At 46.0% G+C, this 18,084-nt stretch overlaps 1 protein-coding gene and 1 long non-coding RNA gene across 4 annotated transcripts in view; one reads left to right on the top strand and one right to left on the bottom strand.

The window, feature by feature from the left end:
* Window positions 1–489: 489 nt before the first annotated feature.
* Window positions 490–16,220, bottom strand: LOC117437575 (uncharacterized). Its single transcript, XR_004550473.1, has 3 exons — window positions 15,905–16,220; window positions 5,367–5,650; window positions 490–2,939 (listed from the first exon to the last, which is right to left on the bottom strand). It is a non-coding gene; the product is annotated as an uncharacterized lncRNA (long non-coding RNA).
* The window catches only part of NAXD (NAD(P)HX dehydratase), a 52,820-nt gene continuing 49,912 nt past the window's right edge, over window positions 15,177–18,084 (top strand). The window contains exons 1-2 of one of the 3 annotated variants that reach the window (XM_034072058.1): window positions 15,215–15,334; window positions 16,908–17,485. In XM_034072058.1, coding sequence (XP_033927949.1) covers window positions 16,927–17,485 — 559 coding nt within the window. In that variant the 5' untranslated portion in view covers window positions 15,215–15,334; window positions 16,908–16,926. Of the gene's footprint in view, window positions 15,335–15,376; window positions 15,480–16,907; window positions 17,486–18,084 lie in introns of those variants that run through there. The other 2 variants (XM_034072065.1, XM_034072074.1) reach the window with 2 other exon arrangements.

Below are 18,084 nucleotides of genomic sequence, written 5' to 3' on the forward strand. Positions count from 1 at the left end.
AATGACACTGTAACGAACATACTTAATTTGTTTTTCATTTCTCCTATAGCCTCCAATCTTTCAAATGGCTTGTTAAATTCCCCAAAGCTACATATATAACGAGTTTTTGATAGTTGAGGTTATGGACTCGTTCATGCATCTGAGCCAGGGTTCCAGAATGTCTCTATTAATTTTCGCAGGAGCAGTCCTCTGAAGTCCTTCTTGCTCTGCTGCACACTCCTAATTTTGATTCATTCAGCTGACATTTTAAGATGAGGCCATTAAAGAAAAAAGGTTGTTGCAAAGTCTTCATTAGCTCATTGGGAACATGCCATCCTGGCCAAAACATTAGGAGTGGCTTTCTTCTTTGTTATTATTAATATTATTTCACTACTACATCCCTCAGTATATGCCTCCAATAAAGATGATAATGAAGTCCTAATCTTCAACAATTTATTTGGCAATCTAAGACGCACTGGAAATAGGCAAATGACCATCAGATTCCATAAATTTTATTTGCATGCACTTCACAGGCTTTAATGGAAGTGTTAGTGATGCTGAATGTGGTTCTGGAGCAGTTTACTTGGTTTACTCTGTCCCTCAGCTACAGAAAGAATTCTTGCCCAGGAAGCCACTGTGTTTGCAAGGGCTGAAGGAATGTGCAAAAAAAATGCACAAGATGAAGACCCTGTCTTTAACTGGACTCAAGCGTGATTAAGCAAGTGTCAAACCGAGTTAGACCCATTCCTCCTCTCCTTGTAATTAAGGAAATATTTTCACCGCAAGTTGGCCCACACTGAGGCCATCTCCACTCAATACAGTAGTCTGCTTGGAGGCAGAGGGCAGGTAAATTAAACTGTCTCTGCAGGGTGTGGAAAGATTACTGGTGACAGAACCTGTGGTTCCCATTGCGTGACACCTTTGTGGTGTCACAAGGCATAGAAAGCAGCAAAAATCAACCTTTGTTCCCACACTGCAGAATCTCCCTTTCCTCAACACCTCCCCCCCAAAAAAAAAGTTATACTGTGTTGCCTGTATTTCTCTGGTCAAAAATGCTTCTTTGCCAAACCATTTAAGGAGTGTGTTCTGGAAAACCCTAGGCATTTCTTCCATACTACCTCAGCTTTCCAAGGAACGAAGAACAGATTTTTTTCCTGGCTCACTTAATTGCATCCGGATGCTTCCTAGAAACTGTAAAAAGAAGAGTCTGTGTCCCCAGCCAACCTCAGAGGACCACCTGGCCAGTGCAACTGTTCAGTGAATGAGATCGCCTGCATGGTTCTGCCAAGCTCCTGTTACCATCAGCCCCTTCAAATAACCGGGTGGCAAACCCAGTGCAAAAGTCAAGGGAAAGTTTTCAGTCCAGAGTGAGATTTTTACCATGTTCTCACACAGTGTGACCTTACAGTTTGCTTTCTTCTCCCTCCTGCTGGACTTTGAGTCTATGTTTTGCATGCTGGTGTCAGGCACTAGGGTTTCTGTTTTGTATGCCACTAGCCAAATGTTCAAGACAACACTGGCACACTTACGGCTTTTTTCCAGGCTCTTATATGTCAAGAGATACAAAGCATGAGCAACCGCAAACAGCTGCACTCCCATCCTACTCCACAGATACCAAAAAATGCAGAACCTGAAACTTAGCAAATGGATATAGGCCAGGAATTTGGATGAAGAAACCGAAGCCTTCTTCAATCTGTGAGACAGTTGAATACAATAAAACGGGAGGAAAATTTTGCTGCATAGCTGGGTGAAATTAAACTTGAGGAAAATAAGTGTTAATCTCCAACTTAATTTTTCAGATCTCCTACATCCTCCTAATTAATTAAACACATTTTACGATAATTCACTAATTATCTTTTTAAGTCTGGCAAATGAGAGTACACAAGAAAATTTCACATGCACTCATCACTTGAACAATTCAGATTTAACCTAATTGCAGACTGATATTACTATCATTTGCTTCCTTGCTTTTGCAGGTTTTGATTAATGACAGAACAGCTCCTACACCCCCATGGTTTTCAAGTTTCTTTTACAGCCTGTTGTGTGAAAGTTCAGCCGCTAAATTATTTGCCTGGTTTTCTTTCTCCCTTCCTTTATTAGTTTGCTACAAAAAAGGCTCAAAATGAGTCAGAATTTATCCTCATGAAAGCCGATAATTTGGTCTTAAATCATAAACATCTCAGTATTTTGTCATTCTCAATGTATTTGCTAATTACTGTTCTTAGCAATGAGACTGCAGTCACTGGCTGGTATTTCTTTAGTGTTTCTTTAGCATTAGTTCACTGTTAAAAATATTTCTATTCTCCAGGATAATGCAAAAATAAGATATCTATAATTTAACTGGTATTTCCAGGGCTAGAGTTGGGGTCAGGGTTAGGGTTTCATCTCAGTGGGGCATAGTAAATGTGAGATGATCACTTGTAGATATTTATTTACAACTCAGCTGTTGCACTCTTTATCACTCCTGGAGAACCATCATGGTCACTATAAATGTCTGTCACTTATTCTTAAGCCTTCGTAGTTGTTCTACTTTTGTTACCTGTGATGAGGGATGTCCAAGTTCAGTAAGTATTTAAATATTGCCACTAATACACAGTCATCCACAGCAGTCAGAGCTAGTAGCCTATGTTCTCATTAAGTATAGTGGAAGAAAAGGGAGGAATGCTTACTTGCTTAACTTTCCAAAGGCATTCATTTTAGGACGACACAAATTACCTTTGATGGTATATTTCACTGATCAGTGATTACAAAAGGAGCCTACAATGACAACTGAAGGCTAAATACTTCGCCTTCAAACATCTAAAAGCAAGTAAGGTCTATCCTTGACTTTCAGCCCTCGCAGGGGATGCACCTGCCAAGAGGTTTTGGACATACACAAGCAAATACACTCTAGCCTTGTCACAGCCAGTGGTGAAAGCTCACTTCCATATTTCTTCATAAAGCATTTGTGTAGAAGGGACCTGAAAAAGACACCAAAACACAAGTCATAGTCCATCCACACATCTCCAGAAGAGTACCAGCATAATCAAGAACATACTTTAAGTGTTCCAGTTCAGAGTTTGTTATAGCTAAAAAGTCGATGAAGTAGATTTTTTACTCTGACCTGGCTGAAGTAGCCCAGCCAAAAGAAGAAATTCTATTCACCCTGGCAAAGAGAAGCAGCAAGCAGCTGTTGAAATGCTTATAGCCTAAATCACCACAGCTATTTGGTCCAATGCAGGCGAGTCAGAGACCTAAAAGAGACCAACACTTCTTGGCACAATTTACAAATTCTCCTTGGAAAGAGAATAGGAAGTGATCCAGTGAACATTCTTCAGCAAGGGGTAAAAATGCAGACTCCAACAAAGAGAAAAAGCACATCTTGTAGAACTCTTCAAAATCATAAATAATTTATTTTTTTTTTTAAAGCAGGAAATCCTCTCATGTCTTGACAAAGTAGGGAAAAAAATACTATTTCTTTAGCAGTAGTATCTACAGGTTGTGGGCAAGACCCAAAGCCTCGGCTATGTTGGACAATGGATAGCAATGGATAGCAATGGATAGTACCTATCCCAGTAAGTTCTCCTCATCCTCACTTCAGGGAACTAACTTCAATCAAGAACATATGTAGATGCATTCATGAAGCACCATCTGTGTCTAGTAAACATAGCCAAGAGATTCAAGTGAGGTGCCAGCAAACACAGTTACAGGAATTTTGGATGAGGGCATGCTGTTGGCAACATATATATCCAAATGCCTGAGAAGGAGTGCTCCTGCCCCTGGAGAACGCAGGTTCCCAACACTGGGTCTGCAAGTTCTTAGCCTTGTTCTTAACTTTGAGTGCATCAGCATCTTCCCACCCCACCCTGGAAATCACTTTGCACTCTTGAGATCACAGTTTTTATACATGCAAGTTCTGTCCTGAGAAACACCCTAAGGTGAAGTGGCAAGAGGCAATGAAATGAATGCCCTCTTGCTTTTGTGTCAACGGTAAACAAAATTCCCATCTACAATTTAATGTAAAGTATATTTTTAGCACACTCACAGTGACACAGAATGATGTGTGTGTTGTGTGTTGGAAAGAACACATTTTCAGAATTAGAAAGCTGCTATATGTGTGTGTACATATTCAGTACTTGCAAACCACCTTGTGGTATTCTGCTGAAAGCTCCCAGCAGCATGGGAAGCATTTTAAGTGTGGATGTTCACCCAGCTACAATGAGGGACCCAGAAGCTCTTTATATTTCTTTATTTCAAGTGGATTCCAGCATTAGTATTTTAGTTAACCTCTTGGGCATACTTACTAGTCACAAGCTTCACCTGTTTCCTTTTTAAAGAAATGAGACCTCACAGTTTAGCTGCTGCAGGACAGGAGTCTCTTAACTGCTACAGATTCTTTAAGTCCCCTGCCCATGGCTTCAGGCTTGTGAGCATTTGGGAGTTTCATTTTGTCACTTCTGCCACCTGTGGCAAGGCAGACAAAGAGTCACAGAGACTTGCAGGCACTCCAGTAATAATTTGTTTTTATTTTAACTAAAAGAAATACTGGAAGAGCTATGCAAAAGCTAAAAAACAAGTGCAATCTTCCAATTCAATCTTTTATTTTCTGATGCTGTGGCACACATTCAAGGATGGATATAGAAGGGATGAGTATACGCTGTCCAACAAATAAAGGCACCAAATCAGTTCAGAAACAAAAACTGGACTACTTTCAAAAGTCAGGTGCACAGTGAGTGAAAGCTGTTGCAAGTTTCATGCTATACAGCATCCAGCAGATGTTGTATATCCATGTCTGAGCAACCAGCTGTCTTTTCATCAGTATGAAGTGTTCAGCTGACATTAAAAGGATAGACAGAATTAAAACTGAGAGCTCAGAAACCTAGGCAGCTTTTGTGAAGTTTGCTGTGTCTCTTTTGCACATGCTTCTTTTTTTCTCAAGCAAAGGTATTAATGAACACCTGTGGGGTCTCAGCAGTACTCAGACCATGGGAAGAAAAACAGAAATTTACAAGTTTCCTCACTTTCTTCCCAAAGACAACAGCTTAAGGACATCCTGATCTAAAGATTGCACCCTTACCACCATATGTAACAGCTTCTGCCCTCCATTTGTTTCTTATATTTTCTCTCCATTAGTTTGTCTTCAAACTCCACATTTATTCTCTCCTCTTTTTATTTCTCATCAAATATATCCTTGGCTTCATTTTCAAGAACTTTCCTAGCATGTTTAAACTATGTGGTTATCCCTCATTCTCTACAAAGATGCTTGACTCCAGCCACCAACTAGCCATCTGTTGCACTTCTCTGTGCATCCCTTTGGTGCTTCCTCCCTTGCACCCATCACATCTGGGAGAAGAATACAATAAACATTTATACGGACCAATAATGAGTTCTTGATTCTCTGTATTTACCTGACTTCTTGTTTGGATCCACTTGAATGTTGTCTCATATACTTGGATTGTAAAGTTTTCTGGGATGCTATTGTTTTCACGAGCTTCACAGAATTCCTAGTGCAATGGAGTCTTGATCAGTGAGTAGTTCTCCTTACTGTGACAGGAATTGCAGACAAGAATTCTGACCAAAAAAGTAGCAGTTCTTGCTCTTCTTCTGATACTGCAGTGCTTGTATTTAATGAGCGTTTTGGTTTGCGAGTAGATGGGATGGATCACTTCTTCAGAACTGTAGGTAAAATCACCTGCAAGATTTGAGCACATTTTGAAACTTGAAGACAAGTTTCAATCTGAAGGTGATGTCCTGGCTATAAATCTGATTAACAATCACAAGAATCATGCTGTCAATAATGATTACAGAGGGCACAGGAGAGAGAAAATCTTTTGTTAGATGGACAGCAGAGCACAGTGATAGGTTACAAGATCAGAATCACTTTTCCTTCAAGCTTTCATGCTTAAAAGTGAGAAAAGAAAGGATTCACAGCACTGCAGCTCAACGGGCTGCTCTGTGTTTCCATGACCAGCGGGCTGTACATCAATCACTTTCCCCATCTGGGGAATGTAAGAGGCGCAGAAGTCCAGGCCCAGAAAATTCATTTTCTCAGGGACCTAATAATAACTGAAGTAAAGGTGCACTGTTATGCACTGAAGAGGATTCTGCAGCACCCAGAATCTAGCACTGACAGCTACTGTTTTTGTGGAGAAACATTCTTTGGCATGCTGCCAAGGGACAGTGAGTCTTTCAGAGGCAGATTTCTGCCCACAGCAGATGGAAGTAACAGACTTTAGTTGCAAACAGAGCCTAACAACAGCAAGAAAGGACATGACTGTGTAGAAACAGTGGCAAAGACAAAGCTGATGATGCTTTTAAGGCAGATGCATACAATGAATACCTTTTGAAGGGAATGTGCAATGAGTAGCGAGGGACCAAAAACCTTCTCATGAAGTGCAAGCATATATCCTCCTATGTTAGCCAAAGGTATCTAGTCTTAGTATCTACTGTTAGGTATTTGTGTATTCACACATCTTATGTTGAACTGTATGAACAGCATTTTGAACTGTATGAACATACTGTACTTCCAGACATTCTGTGCACTCATGCTGTACTGTGAAAATCCATTAGTAGTTAAATTCTTGTAATCCTTGTAAAATATACCAAAGACTCTGAAAAGAAATAGGTAAAAATAAGCTCTGATATTGTCATTGTGAGTCTGCTTGGGTTTTGTTTGTTGGGTTTTTTTAACACCTTTTAGGTTGAGTAAAGGGTAAGATAAAAGAGAAATACATGAAGAAAGTGCCTTTCTCTTCTAAATGAGTGAGCTATAGTTATTAGTGCTGGAGCTATAAAATTTGGTTTTAGCCTTCCCTATATGGTTCATATATACACTCCAGACATATAAAGCACCAGGGTTGTCATGCCACGTCTTTTCAGTTTACTAACATTAACTGCAGACATATCTAGCTACTCTTTTCAAAGAGCCCTGAGTCCTACAGCTCCTGTTCATAGCCCCACAGCCAAGACTCTGCCCATGTTAGTAAGCCTAGCATAGAGGCTCTGAACAGATGAAGCTCTTGGGCTTCTCAGGAGCAGCTGATGCCATGTTTACGTCCTTCATGTGAAACAAGTACGTATACGAGCAGCTTTTGGGGCATTCAAGGAGGCTTGCACTGAAAGATGCATTGCACTCAGCTGTCCCAACCATCTGGTGTGTTTCTCTGTGGACAAACAGATTCGTAGTTTTTCCCTGTGAGCACAGCCACCAGAGAGATGTGTGTGGTTCCTTCAGCTTCAGGGAACCCTAGGCATCTGTCTATGTGTCAAATAGACTTGCCAAAGTTTAAGAAGCACTTAGCGGCAGCATGAGTGGGTCTTTCACTGACTGGCCTGGTAGGTGTCTAATTCAGGATGAGCTCACTAGCTCTCCAGGCCCAAATAACCCTAAGGACTTGATCTCCATTGCTTGAAATTGAAGTTTAGGTATGTGGTTCACAGGCAGCTACCTACATTCAATAGCTAAATTTAGATGTCTACAATCTAGAACTGAATTACACTCCATATATCCCGTTACAGCCCATGACCTGGCAAAAATACTCCCTCAGAAGCATCTTCTGAAATTCTTGACCTCCTTTATTTCCACTTTTTCCACTACTCTGAAACAGTCCTCACACACCTCCACAATTAGGTCATCTTTGTCCTCTGTCACTTTGACCTCCAATTCTGAGTCTTTTTACTCACACTGAATAGTCAAAGTGCCTTTTTGTAACAGACATGAGGCTTCAGAAGCCCAGGAAAACAAAAACTGTATCTCGAGACCATGCACACGAGATGTTCATAGGTTAATGTATTAATAGGTGTCCTTTGCATCTTTCAGATCCTAGAATCACTGGAGAGTAGTTAAGATTAATCTCTTGGCTTGTAAATAAGTCTGAGAAGCCTTGTGCCTCAAGAAAATGGCTGTACTCATGCAATTTAGCTTTATTAATCTGGACAAAACCTTGGGAGGGAAAAGGGCACAGAGACAGGACACCTCTGAAGAGGGTCAAGGAAACACATGCAGAAACACATACTGTTAAACCCGATAAACAGTATTTTTTCCATCAAATCCTTAGCCTCATAGTATTACTCAGTAACAGTATTGTCTTGAAATAATGTGATGCTTTTGAAAGGTGACTGAGTCACTTGTGTAATCACAAAGAACAGATCAGCAACCTTAATAAACTCAGCCGAGGAGGGAGGGAACTGGGTCCTCCCTCTGAGAAAGAGCCGAGGTCTCGGGCTTGACCCATAGGTATCAGGATTGTTAAACCCAAACCTGCAACACTTCTTTTTCCTTGAATTACGTAAAAGTGCTTTTGAACCTGACAAAACCAGCATAGATTAAGACTGTGTGTACACAGCTGTAAATGAAAGGCATCACATTTTATCTCAAAAGAACGGCATTCTGTTTGCTGATTTTCCTAACCAGCAAACTCCTGTCTGCTCTGAAACATCATAAAAGAGGTGTTCCAGAAAAAAATCAAGAGTGATTAATTTTTAATTCCCAATGCTTTCCCTTCCTGTTACACAGTTCCTTTGTACAGAGACAGTTCTGAATGCCTAAGCAGAAGGAGCAGCCTGTTAAATCCTTTTTAGGCTGTTACAACCTTAAAATGTGACACTTCGGCTGCCAGAAGAGAGGCAGGACCAGTTACTAGAGGCCTTGGGGAGGTGACTTTTTGTCTATGCAAGGGAAATATTTCTGCTTCTTGTGACAGATGAACTGATAAGTGGCTGGATGGGGACCGCAAATGACAGCAACGGAAGGTGGATGCTTGCCATGCCAGTATCTCAGAGACCAGATGGAGTTTTTACAGAGTAGAATGCGTATTTTATTACTCCCTAGGAGTGAATCGAGTAAGTTCAGTGATAATCTGGTTTCAGTATAACAGGAGGAAGCCTTCACAGCCACTTGGAAGCTTTGCCTTAGAAGCCTTCTACAGCAGGTAACTCACCAGTTGACAACTGGGCTGAAGACAGTTTATGGCCTATTTCTTTGCTCCTCTGCCATCACCTGCAGAAACTGCTCACCTGTGGCACATATAATATATCATATGGAAATTCACAGCAATCCAGCAAAAGTGTGTGAGCGAACGAAAACACAGTGGGAACCAAAGTGTGCTCTGCAGTGGAACATGGAGGTATTCAAGAGAAAAGAAGGGGAGAGTGGGAATGCAAAGGTTAGGGATGCTAGCCTGATGGAGCAGGTTGTATAAAGAATTGGAAGGTAAAAGGAATGGCCTGGAGCCCTTATTTGCACAGTGGGTGTGCTTGTAGGGAGCTTTTAGCACTCCTCTCCCTGGAGGGTGTTGAAGAGGTGGGTTAGCATGACTGGAGATCAGCCAAAGCGGCAGGCTGGAGGTGATGCACAATTGTATTGCACTCTCACTTCAGCTCTGCATCCCTGAGAGGATCAGCTGAGGTTTGGCCTCAGCAGCTCAAGATGCTCCATCTCATTAGCACTTTGCCACCCGTTCCACCTACCACAGGACCAAGGGCTGACGTGGTTTGTCCCCAATAAGGTGCTTGAGTTTTGTTGCACATAACTTCTCTTTTACCTCCATCAGGGTCCTGTCCGGGTGGATTTTGGTGAAGGCAGGCTGTGTCTGCTTTACTGACAGCAGCATGGGCCACTTGTGCAGGGAGAATGGGAGCAAAAGACCACTGTGGACAGCCTCAGTACATGGTAGGGGGAGGGTGGAACCAGCTGGCACTGGGTGCTGAGCCAGTGTGGGGCCTGCAAGGGAGGGAGCTGAGAGTGGGTAGGCACGGAGGGAGAGGAAAGGCTCTGGAGCTGGGGAGCATCAGTAGGATGGCCTCAGTGCAGCAACACTTTCCCCAGTTGCACTGGAATGCAGAGACCTCTTCCCTTCACTCATTGAGGTTTAATCTTATTTTAATCTGGATGAGACTCAGTTTTGATAGAAGACAGTAGGAGATCAGCGTGCAGGAAGGATGGATTTGTACAGAGTGGTGAGCCAGGCATGGGCTGCCTGAACTCTTTAAATATGAACCTAGAGGTGACAGCAGCAGCTCAGGGCAGAAGGGCACCTGCCTCCCTTCGTCTCTGGCCACATATCTTCTTTCTTGGCATGTGCTATTTGGCAGCCCTAGTTCTGGAGAACCACATGTCAAGGCTCTCCTTCCCACACAAAATTCTCACTCCTCCTGATCTTCGTTGCTCCTTCATTACCTACTCTTTGTGAAAATGTGCTATTAGGATAACAGGATTCATTGACATGACATGCCTTTCTGGAAAAGGTGTTAACCATAATGAAGAACAGAAAATGGAAATAGGAGTTTGCACAGTTCATTTTGCTTCACATGAAATGACAAGCTTTTTGTGGAAAGCCATTAGCCAAATAAAGTAATTTAAAATGTTCATAGGTTATCTGGGGCTTGTCTGTCAAAAATAAATACCATTTTAATTATAATGATAGAACTAAAGCAATACAATTTCCCTGCTATCTCAACTTTTTAATGTATCGTTAGTTATATTTGTATAAAGGCATTTTATTCTGGGATAGATCTTCTCATGCAGCAGGGAAAATCATCATTCTGACATGTCATCTTTATAATGAGATAGTTATATCCACCCTTTTACCCTATTTTGGCTTTTTTTTTTGTTTGTTTGTTTTTAATTACCTTCTCCTCCCACAACGGGATTAAATACACAAGTAGAACTTGCAGAGCTGGCCGTGGCATGAAGAAAAGGAATTGTTGCTGACCATACACCTACACAGCTGTGGCAACAACAGAAAGAAATAATACGCATGTATATGTGCTGACTTTCAAGTAGAGTATGCTGTAATCAAACTCAGGTACATGTGTTCAATTTTAACACCTGTATATTGAAGAGCAGGCATAGGAAAGACTAGAGTACATTTTCCATATATGAGATCTCAGGAATGTGTAACACAAACATCTCTCACAGGGAGAAAAGAATTACAGCCTCTTCCTTTGGGCAAAAAGATAATGCACAACTCCAGAAGCAACTGGAGGCAAAGATGTCACCCGTGGCATTACAGCAATCTGAGGCTGACTACAAATGCAAGGCTTAGGGGGTTGTGGTGACTACTTTGAAGTAACTACAGAGTCTCCAGGAAAACCTGGGGACACAACTGCTGAAGGTGGTATGCTGGATGGGTGAGAAGACTAGCAACATTTACAGAAAAAAAAAAAAAAAAAGAAAAAAAGAAGCAAAGAAGCAAAGTACCTGAAAAAGGAATATTTCAGCATTTGAATCCCTCTGTGGATATAGCATGTAGTCTTCCAGCAGTTATGTTCAATATACACTATGTGTTTCCACGACTGAACTGAACTGTGGCACTTAAGGTAAAACCAATTTATCTTTTACAAATCTGTCCATCATTCTGAGTATCCGCATCTCTCTTACATGCACATAAAGCTGAGTTTTGATCAAGAGGGTTGACTTTTGTGTATCTACAGTGAATAAGACATACAGAGGCAAAGCCTCCAGGCTCAGCTAAAACACAACTAAAATGAAATAACACATAGCTACTGAACAATTAAAAAAAATTATATGAGCAGTGTATTTCATACTAACAGTGTTCTACATTGTGTAAGTTAATAGATTTGGCAAATGCTACCTTCTGCCACCAAGGAACAGAGCAAAAGCTATTCTATGGAAAACTGTGTAACTCCACAGTATTTACTTTCTTAGAGTCTCATTATTCCCTGTTGAAAAAGGGAGAAACACAGTTTAACTTTTTGGATGTTGCTTAATGGGTGTGTGAGTTTATGTACCTTTGCTTGCAATAGTTTTGCTTGCAACACACTAGATATTAGGAACTTGTTTGCAGAAGTCAGGTCAACCCCCAAAATCCCCCTCTTCACTTCTACTGCAGTACATAGATCATTCTTATCACCTGCTCTAAGAGGATGACAAAACAGAAACGTTCTCTTTATTGTTTCCTTGATATCCATTTTTTCAGCATTAACACTCAGCAAAAATAGCTTACTGTTCACTTTGGGTGAAATAAAAATTATCTAGCAAAGCATGGGGCTTGACAACTATTATTACACTGAGTATGTCTAGAAGTGATAGTATCTCTAATACCCTGGTAAAACCACAAAGATTTACAAAAGGTGTAGGGACTAACTTATTGCACAGTATTTAATCAGGTGTGGGTGTATTTCTTCTCATTTCAGCTTTAAGCTCAAAGAGGGTAGATTTAGATTAGATACTAGGAAAAAAAATTTTCCCTGTGAGGGTGGTGAGACACTGGCACAGGTTGCCCAGAGCATCTGTGGCTGCCCCATCCCTGCCAGTGTTCAAGGCCAGGTTGGACAGGGCTTTAAGCAAGCTCTGCTATTGCCACCTGCTGTCCAGGTTCACCTTGGAATGGCTTGGGTAGGCAGGATTGAACAACAGTTGCCAAATGGATGGCAAGGACTCAAACATCAGTACTGAGTGGGTGCAAAGCAATCAGAAACAAAGAGCTAAAAACATTGGGAACAAGGATTCAGCAGGAACCTACAGAAGAAACCATGGAATGGTCCAGAGTGGTCACTATCTGCGGTCTTTACCTGGGGACAGAATCACAGAATCCCAAGAGCTGGAAGGCACCTCGAAAGATCATCTAGTCCAACCCCCCTGCAAGAGCAGGGTAACCTAGAGTACATCACACAGGAACTTGTCCAGGTGGGTCTTGAATATCTCCAACGTAGGAGACTCCACAACCTCCCTGGGCAACCTGTTCCAGTGCTCTGTCATCACCCTTACAGGTAAGAAGTTCTTCCTGATGTTAATGTGGAACCTCCTATGCTCCAGTTTACACCCATTGTCCCTTGTCCTACCACTGGATAACATCTAGCTTACAGTCCATATATCACCCTATGTATACACATACTGTTCCCAGCAATCATCAGCTGTCAGTTACTGCTGCCACCTACTACCAAGTCAAACCTCCAAGTTCTTGCCTACCTGGACATTCTCATGTCAGTCATTGATGACTAGCCTTTCTTCATACAGCAGGGGAGGCAGAGGTTGAAGCAATTATTCCACTAGTGAGGAGGGCATGTTGTAGTAATAAGTGCAGCTAGAAAAGGGTTTAAATGCTGGAACTGAAGGCTGACAGCAAGAGCTAGAGAAGGAGGGGTGAGACTCTGAGAAATAGATAGGGGCCAGCAAACAAATAAGCCAGAAGGATTTTGCCCAAAGCATGAAAGGGAACTCACAGGGTCATTCCTCCCTCCATGTAAGAAAGGGACAAGCTTGCAGACAAGCAGAAAAAGTTACAGGAGTGGCAGAATAGAAAGCTCAACAAAAATGGCACAGCAGAGAGTATACCTAAAGAACTAAGTGTCCCTTGCAGTTGCTTTTTCTCTGAACTGGATGACGGGCAAGTGAACTTCTGCTTCATACACCTTCCATGTTTCTGTAAAAAGCTCTTTTTCCCTGCCTTATCCCCTGGTTAAGTATCATCACTGATTCTGGGCTCAAAGATGGCACTAGTTTATATGGATTGACACTGTACGCAGTAGAGAGATGGCAGCCAGTACTATACCAGAAGAAGGTACCTTGAGTTAGATGCAGAGCAGTAGAAAGTCTGAGGAGCAGCAGCACGTTTTGCTCAATGTTTTTACACTCATGTTGGATAACAGCGGTAGCAAAACAGGTTTAGTTGATGTCAAGTTTGTGTACAACAACCTAACCAACTTTGGCACAGAGAAAGCCCATAGATATCCTTAGGATTTCTTTTACAGATGTGAAATTTTGCTGATTCCACAAACAACTTGTGAAGGTTTTGCATCATTATCAGAACTTGCTTCTGTCTCTTCTACAAAAGAAACCAGAGAACCCAGTGAAAAACATTACAATTATCTTTCTTCCTCTCTGATCTGTTGGGCACAAGATGTGCTTTTGCCAGAGCCAGAGATCCTTGATAGGATGAAAAAAAACATCCACATTGCTCTTTCCTCCCTATCTTCCAGGCATTAAATCAGTGCTGGAGTTACAGGAAACCTACATGCTCTTTATCCTTGCAGTTGGAATCAAAGCACATGTATAAGAAATGTGTTCAATGACCCAATAATCTCTTTTTTTTTTTTTTACCCCCTGGGTTACAACTCATGTAAAAACTAAACCTGATTAGCCACTGAATCTATCTTTTGGATTGCCACACAGATAATCAAGGGTTAAAAAGCATTACTTGTGCTTGCTGAACGCAGGGCAAGTTTTACAGTATTGCTTTTAAAATTGTATCAGATACCAGGACTTTTAGAATAATAACTTTTCAATAAACAAGTTAATACCTGACAGTAAACTTGTCAGGCATCTAAGCTCCCACTCCAGTACCTGGGTTACTGATTAATCCAGGTTAAAAAGCTCAGGTTGCCTATGTGTCTTGCAGTTTGCAGACAGCACATCTGTTTTAAGTGGCGCTTCCAAAGCGGAAGAACACAAATCTCTCCCGCTTGGGTTTGGTCCAGGTAAAACCAGGAAGGCTGTTTTACCACAGTTTATATGTAACACATAGCAGTAAAAGATACTGTCTATATTCACCCTTTCAAAATACAAACTGACTGAAACAATGACATTCTACTGCTGTACTTAGGCTGGAAGTTTTGAGTCAGTAACAACACTCCTGCTTGAAATACTCAGGAGTCTAGAGTGAAAATATCAGCTGTTCAAACTTTAATGTTTCCAATTTCTCATACACATGATCAAGATAGTTTTTGCTGGGTGATGCTGTAATTTGATTTATTGTGCAGATTAAGTAGGTGCTGTAGGACCAGAGGTGCACATCAGCTGGTATTTCCATGGGCTCTGTTGCGTTTTAACGACACTGTTCCAAGAATACTGCTTTAAGATGATGTATCTGAGCTAAAAATAGCAGCTTAAAAATGAATCCCACTCTCGGATTTCTCAGAAACACACGGCACGGTGAGGGACGCGATGCGCGTTTAAAAGCAGAGAGCAATAAATGGTAATCCCTACGAGGTTTTATTTGCTGCCTGTTAAAGGGGCTGGGAAGACAGCCCCAAAGCGCTGGGAGGGTCGGCCACTGCTACACCGCCGCCGGCCCGCGCTGCCCTGAAGCCCAGCAGCACGGGTGACCCTAGGGCGCGGGGCTCAGTTCTGCCGAGGAGGCCATAGCGACCCTGCCCGGCTCCGCGGGCGGCCGCGGGCGCTACCTCGGCGCGGACCGCCCGCGCAGGCCCCGCGCCGCCATTGGCTGCCGCAGGGGGGTGGGGGTACCGCGCCGCGGGGAGGTGCGGAGCGGTGCCGGGCGGGTGCTCCCGCGGAGGCCTGCTCTGCCCTGCCCGGGCCGACCCGCCGCGGAGCCGGAAGCCGCGCCGATGAGCTGTATGCGCCGCTTCCCTGCGCGCTTGGTGGGGGGTACCGGGAGCTCCGCGCTGTGGCTAGGTAAGAGGAGAGCGCTGAGCGGCGGGGGCCCGGCCCGAGTGCAGCCCCTGCCTGTTCCCCGGGAGGATGTGGGGATAGGCCGCTATTACCGCCGGCGCGCTGGCTGCAGCCTTAACCGCGGCGCTCTGGCTGCGGAGTGACGGAGGTATAAACATCCCTGCACAGGGGTTCTGGTGGAGGGGGTGGGGCTTGCCCCTGAGGGGAGAAGGGGGCGGGCCGGGCTGGTGGGCGCCGAGCTGAGGCAGGCTAGCTCGCTGCTGAGGGCTGCCCTCCAAAGGCGGTGCGGAAGCGTGCGGTCGGGCTTTCCTCCGAGAGAAGGAAAAGCTGCCGGTCGCGGGAGGCCTTCGGCTGGGCTGCTCCGCTCTGGGGCTGGGCAGGGGTGTGAAGGAGGCGGTGGCAGGCCGCCGTGACGGGGAGGTGGGCTTGGTGCCGCCGCTCCCGCTGGAGAGCGGTTTTCGGAGCAAAACCGGAGGGCAGAGGCCGGAGAAGTGCGCGGGCGGCAGTGGGGCCCGAGGGCTGCCCGCCACAATGAAGCCCACCTGGGGCCGCAGTGACAGGCCTGCCGCTCACCTGCCTGGCGAAGGGGTGGCAGGGGTGCTCAGTGGAAAACGCACCCAGACCCGACCTGACCGCCTGCACCTGATCCGGTGGTGGCCTCCGGAAGGTGGTGTCTCTCTAGCCGCAGAGCGGGCTTTTGTGGCGTCTCCTGGCGCGAGCTGAGCCGTGTGCACTCTGGTGCGGGAGGGAGGGAGCGTGCCTGCCCGCCCGCTGCCCTTCTGCCCCGGGACTGAGTGACATGGCAGCCCTAAAGGAGCGGGTAGGGGTACCCGGTGTTGGCGCGGCACGGCAGTGTGCTGGATGAGGCAGAGCGGCCGCCGTGCACCGAGCTGCATCGCCCTGTGTGCGTGTGTGTGTGCAGGGATCGCGCTCCACTGCGGCGGGGGCGGGTGGGAGGGAGGAGGAGGAGGAAGGGAGAGAGAGAGAGGGAGGCGCACTGTGATGAGCAGGGCCTCCAAGTCCAGCCATCGCCGTCGTCCTGCCGCTCCCGGAGGAGCCCGGGGCGGGGGAGCGGCTGCTCCCGGATGACTGTCTGAGCGAGGTGGCGGTGCGTCCTGCCCCGGGGGAGGGGGCCGCGGCTCTGCGGCGGCAGCCCGGTTGTGTTTTTTTTATTTACCGTCATTGTTTTCAGAGCAGGGCGAGCCGGGGGGGGAAGGTGGTTGGTTGGGGGCTTTTTGTTCGGTTGGTTTTCATTTTAAAACACCGCTCCCCCCCCCTTTTTTGCAGGTGCCCGCAGCTCAGAGCGGCGCCTAGAAAGTTTTTTGTTTCCGTGCGTGCGGGCTGCTACCGGCGGACCGGGATGCGGGGCGCGGGGCCCGACTGCCCGCAGCCTCCCGCCGCACCGCGGCCAGGGCTGGCGTAGGCGCCTCCTGGGAGCGCAGAGTGCGGGCATTAAACCCCGCTCCCTCCTCCCCGCTGCCCTCCTCCGCCCCCCTCCGTCCCTCCCTCGCTCTCCCCCTCCCTCCCTCGCTTGCTCCCTCCCTTCTTCCCTTTCGCCGGTGCGCGGCCATTGCAGTGACCCCGGCCGGCCAAGGATGATTACGAACACGCGGGGCTTCCTGTGGTCGGACCTGGAGACGCGGGCGCTGCTGGAGATCTGGGGCGAGGCGGATGTGCAGTCGGCGCTGGACGGCAACTTTCGGAACAGCCATGTGTACCGGGACGTGGCCTGCCGCCTGGCCGAACTGGGCTTCGAGCGCACCCCCGAGCAATGCCGCATCCGCATCAAGGGCCTTAAGCGCCAGTACTACCAGGCCCGGGACGGGCTGAAGAAGAACGGGCACGCCCGCAAGATATGCAAGTACTACGACGAGATGGACCGGATCCTCAGCTGCCGGGGGGGGCCCGACGGCGCCCCCGAGCCACTGGCCCCGCAGCCCGACAGCGCCCAGCCGGCGGGGCCGCTCGCCGGGCCAACCACCCCGGGCACCCTGCACAACAGCCGCGAGGTGGACGCCGAGCTGGACGAGGACGGCGAGCTGGAGTCCCCCCGCGACAACTTCACCGAGGACTCCGGGGAGTGCTCTTCGTACGCCGATCACCCCATCAAGGTGGAGTGTCCCTCCTTCGCCATCCCCGTGCCGCCGGGCGACGGTGAGTAGCGGGCGGGTTCCCGCCCCCGGGTGTTCTCTCACCCCGAGCGCACCGCGGTAGCCCCGCTCTGGGCTCTCTTAGCCCAGCTGCCGGCGCCTCTCCAGCTAGCGTGCTTGTAGTAGCTTGTGTCTTCCTCTTCTCCCTCTCCTCTCGTCCTCCGAAATCTGCCCGTGCCCCCTCGTCTTGCACCTTGCTCGTTCCCGAGAGCTCCCCCCTTCCCCCACCGAGCAAACGCCGCCTTTCCAGGGAAGCGGGCCGCTGCAGGGGGGGGAAAGTGCTGCAAACCGGGTACGGGGACATGCTGGGGGACGACGACTGTAGTGAGTTTTTATTGGTGTTTATCAGTGGGAGACCAAAGGAAAACTAGCGCAGGCATTATCAAGACAAAGTGTCAGGTAGCGGTATATGGGAAAATATAGGTCCTTTCTTTCTGAAAGATTTCTCCCATTCCCTTCAGACTATGTGCAGTTTTGTTAATCGGTATTAAAACCGTGATGATGAGAATACCTGAAAAATCTGCTTGTGGTTGCAGATGGGCCAGAAAGCGAGGGGAGAGCCTTTATGTAATTAATTGCTCGAGTTGTTTCAGCAACACTGCT

This window comes from Melopsittacus undulatus, chromosome 2, assembly GCF_012275295.1.
Source record: "Melopsittacus undulatus isolate bMelUnd1 chromosome 2, bMelUnd1.mat.Z, whole genome shotgun sequence".
Lineage (NCBI taxonomy): Eukaryota > Metazoa > Chordata > Aves > Psittaciformes > Psittaculidae > Melopsittacus > Melopsittacus undulatus.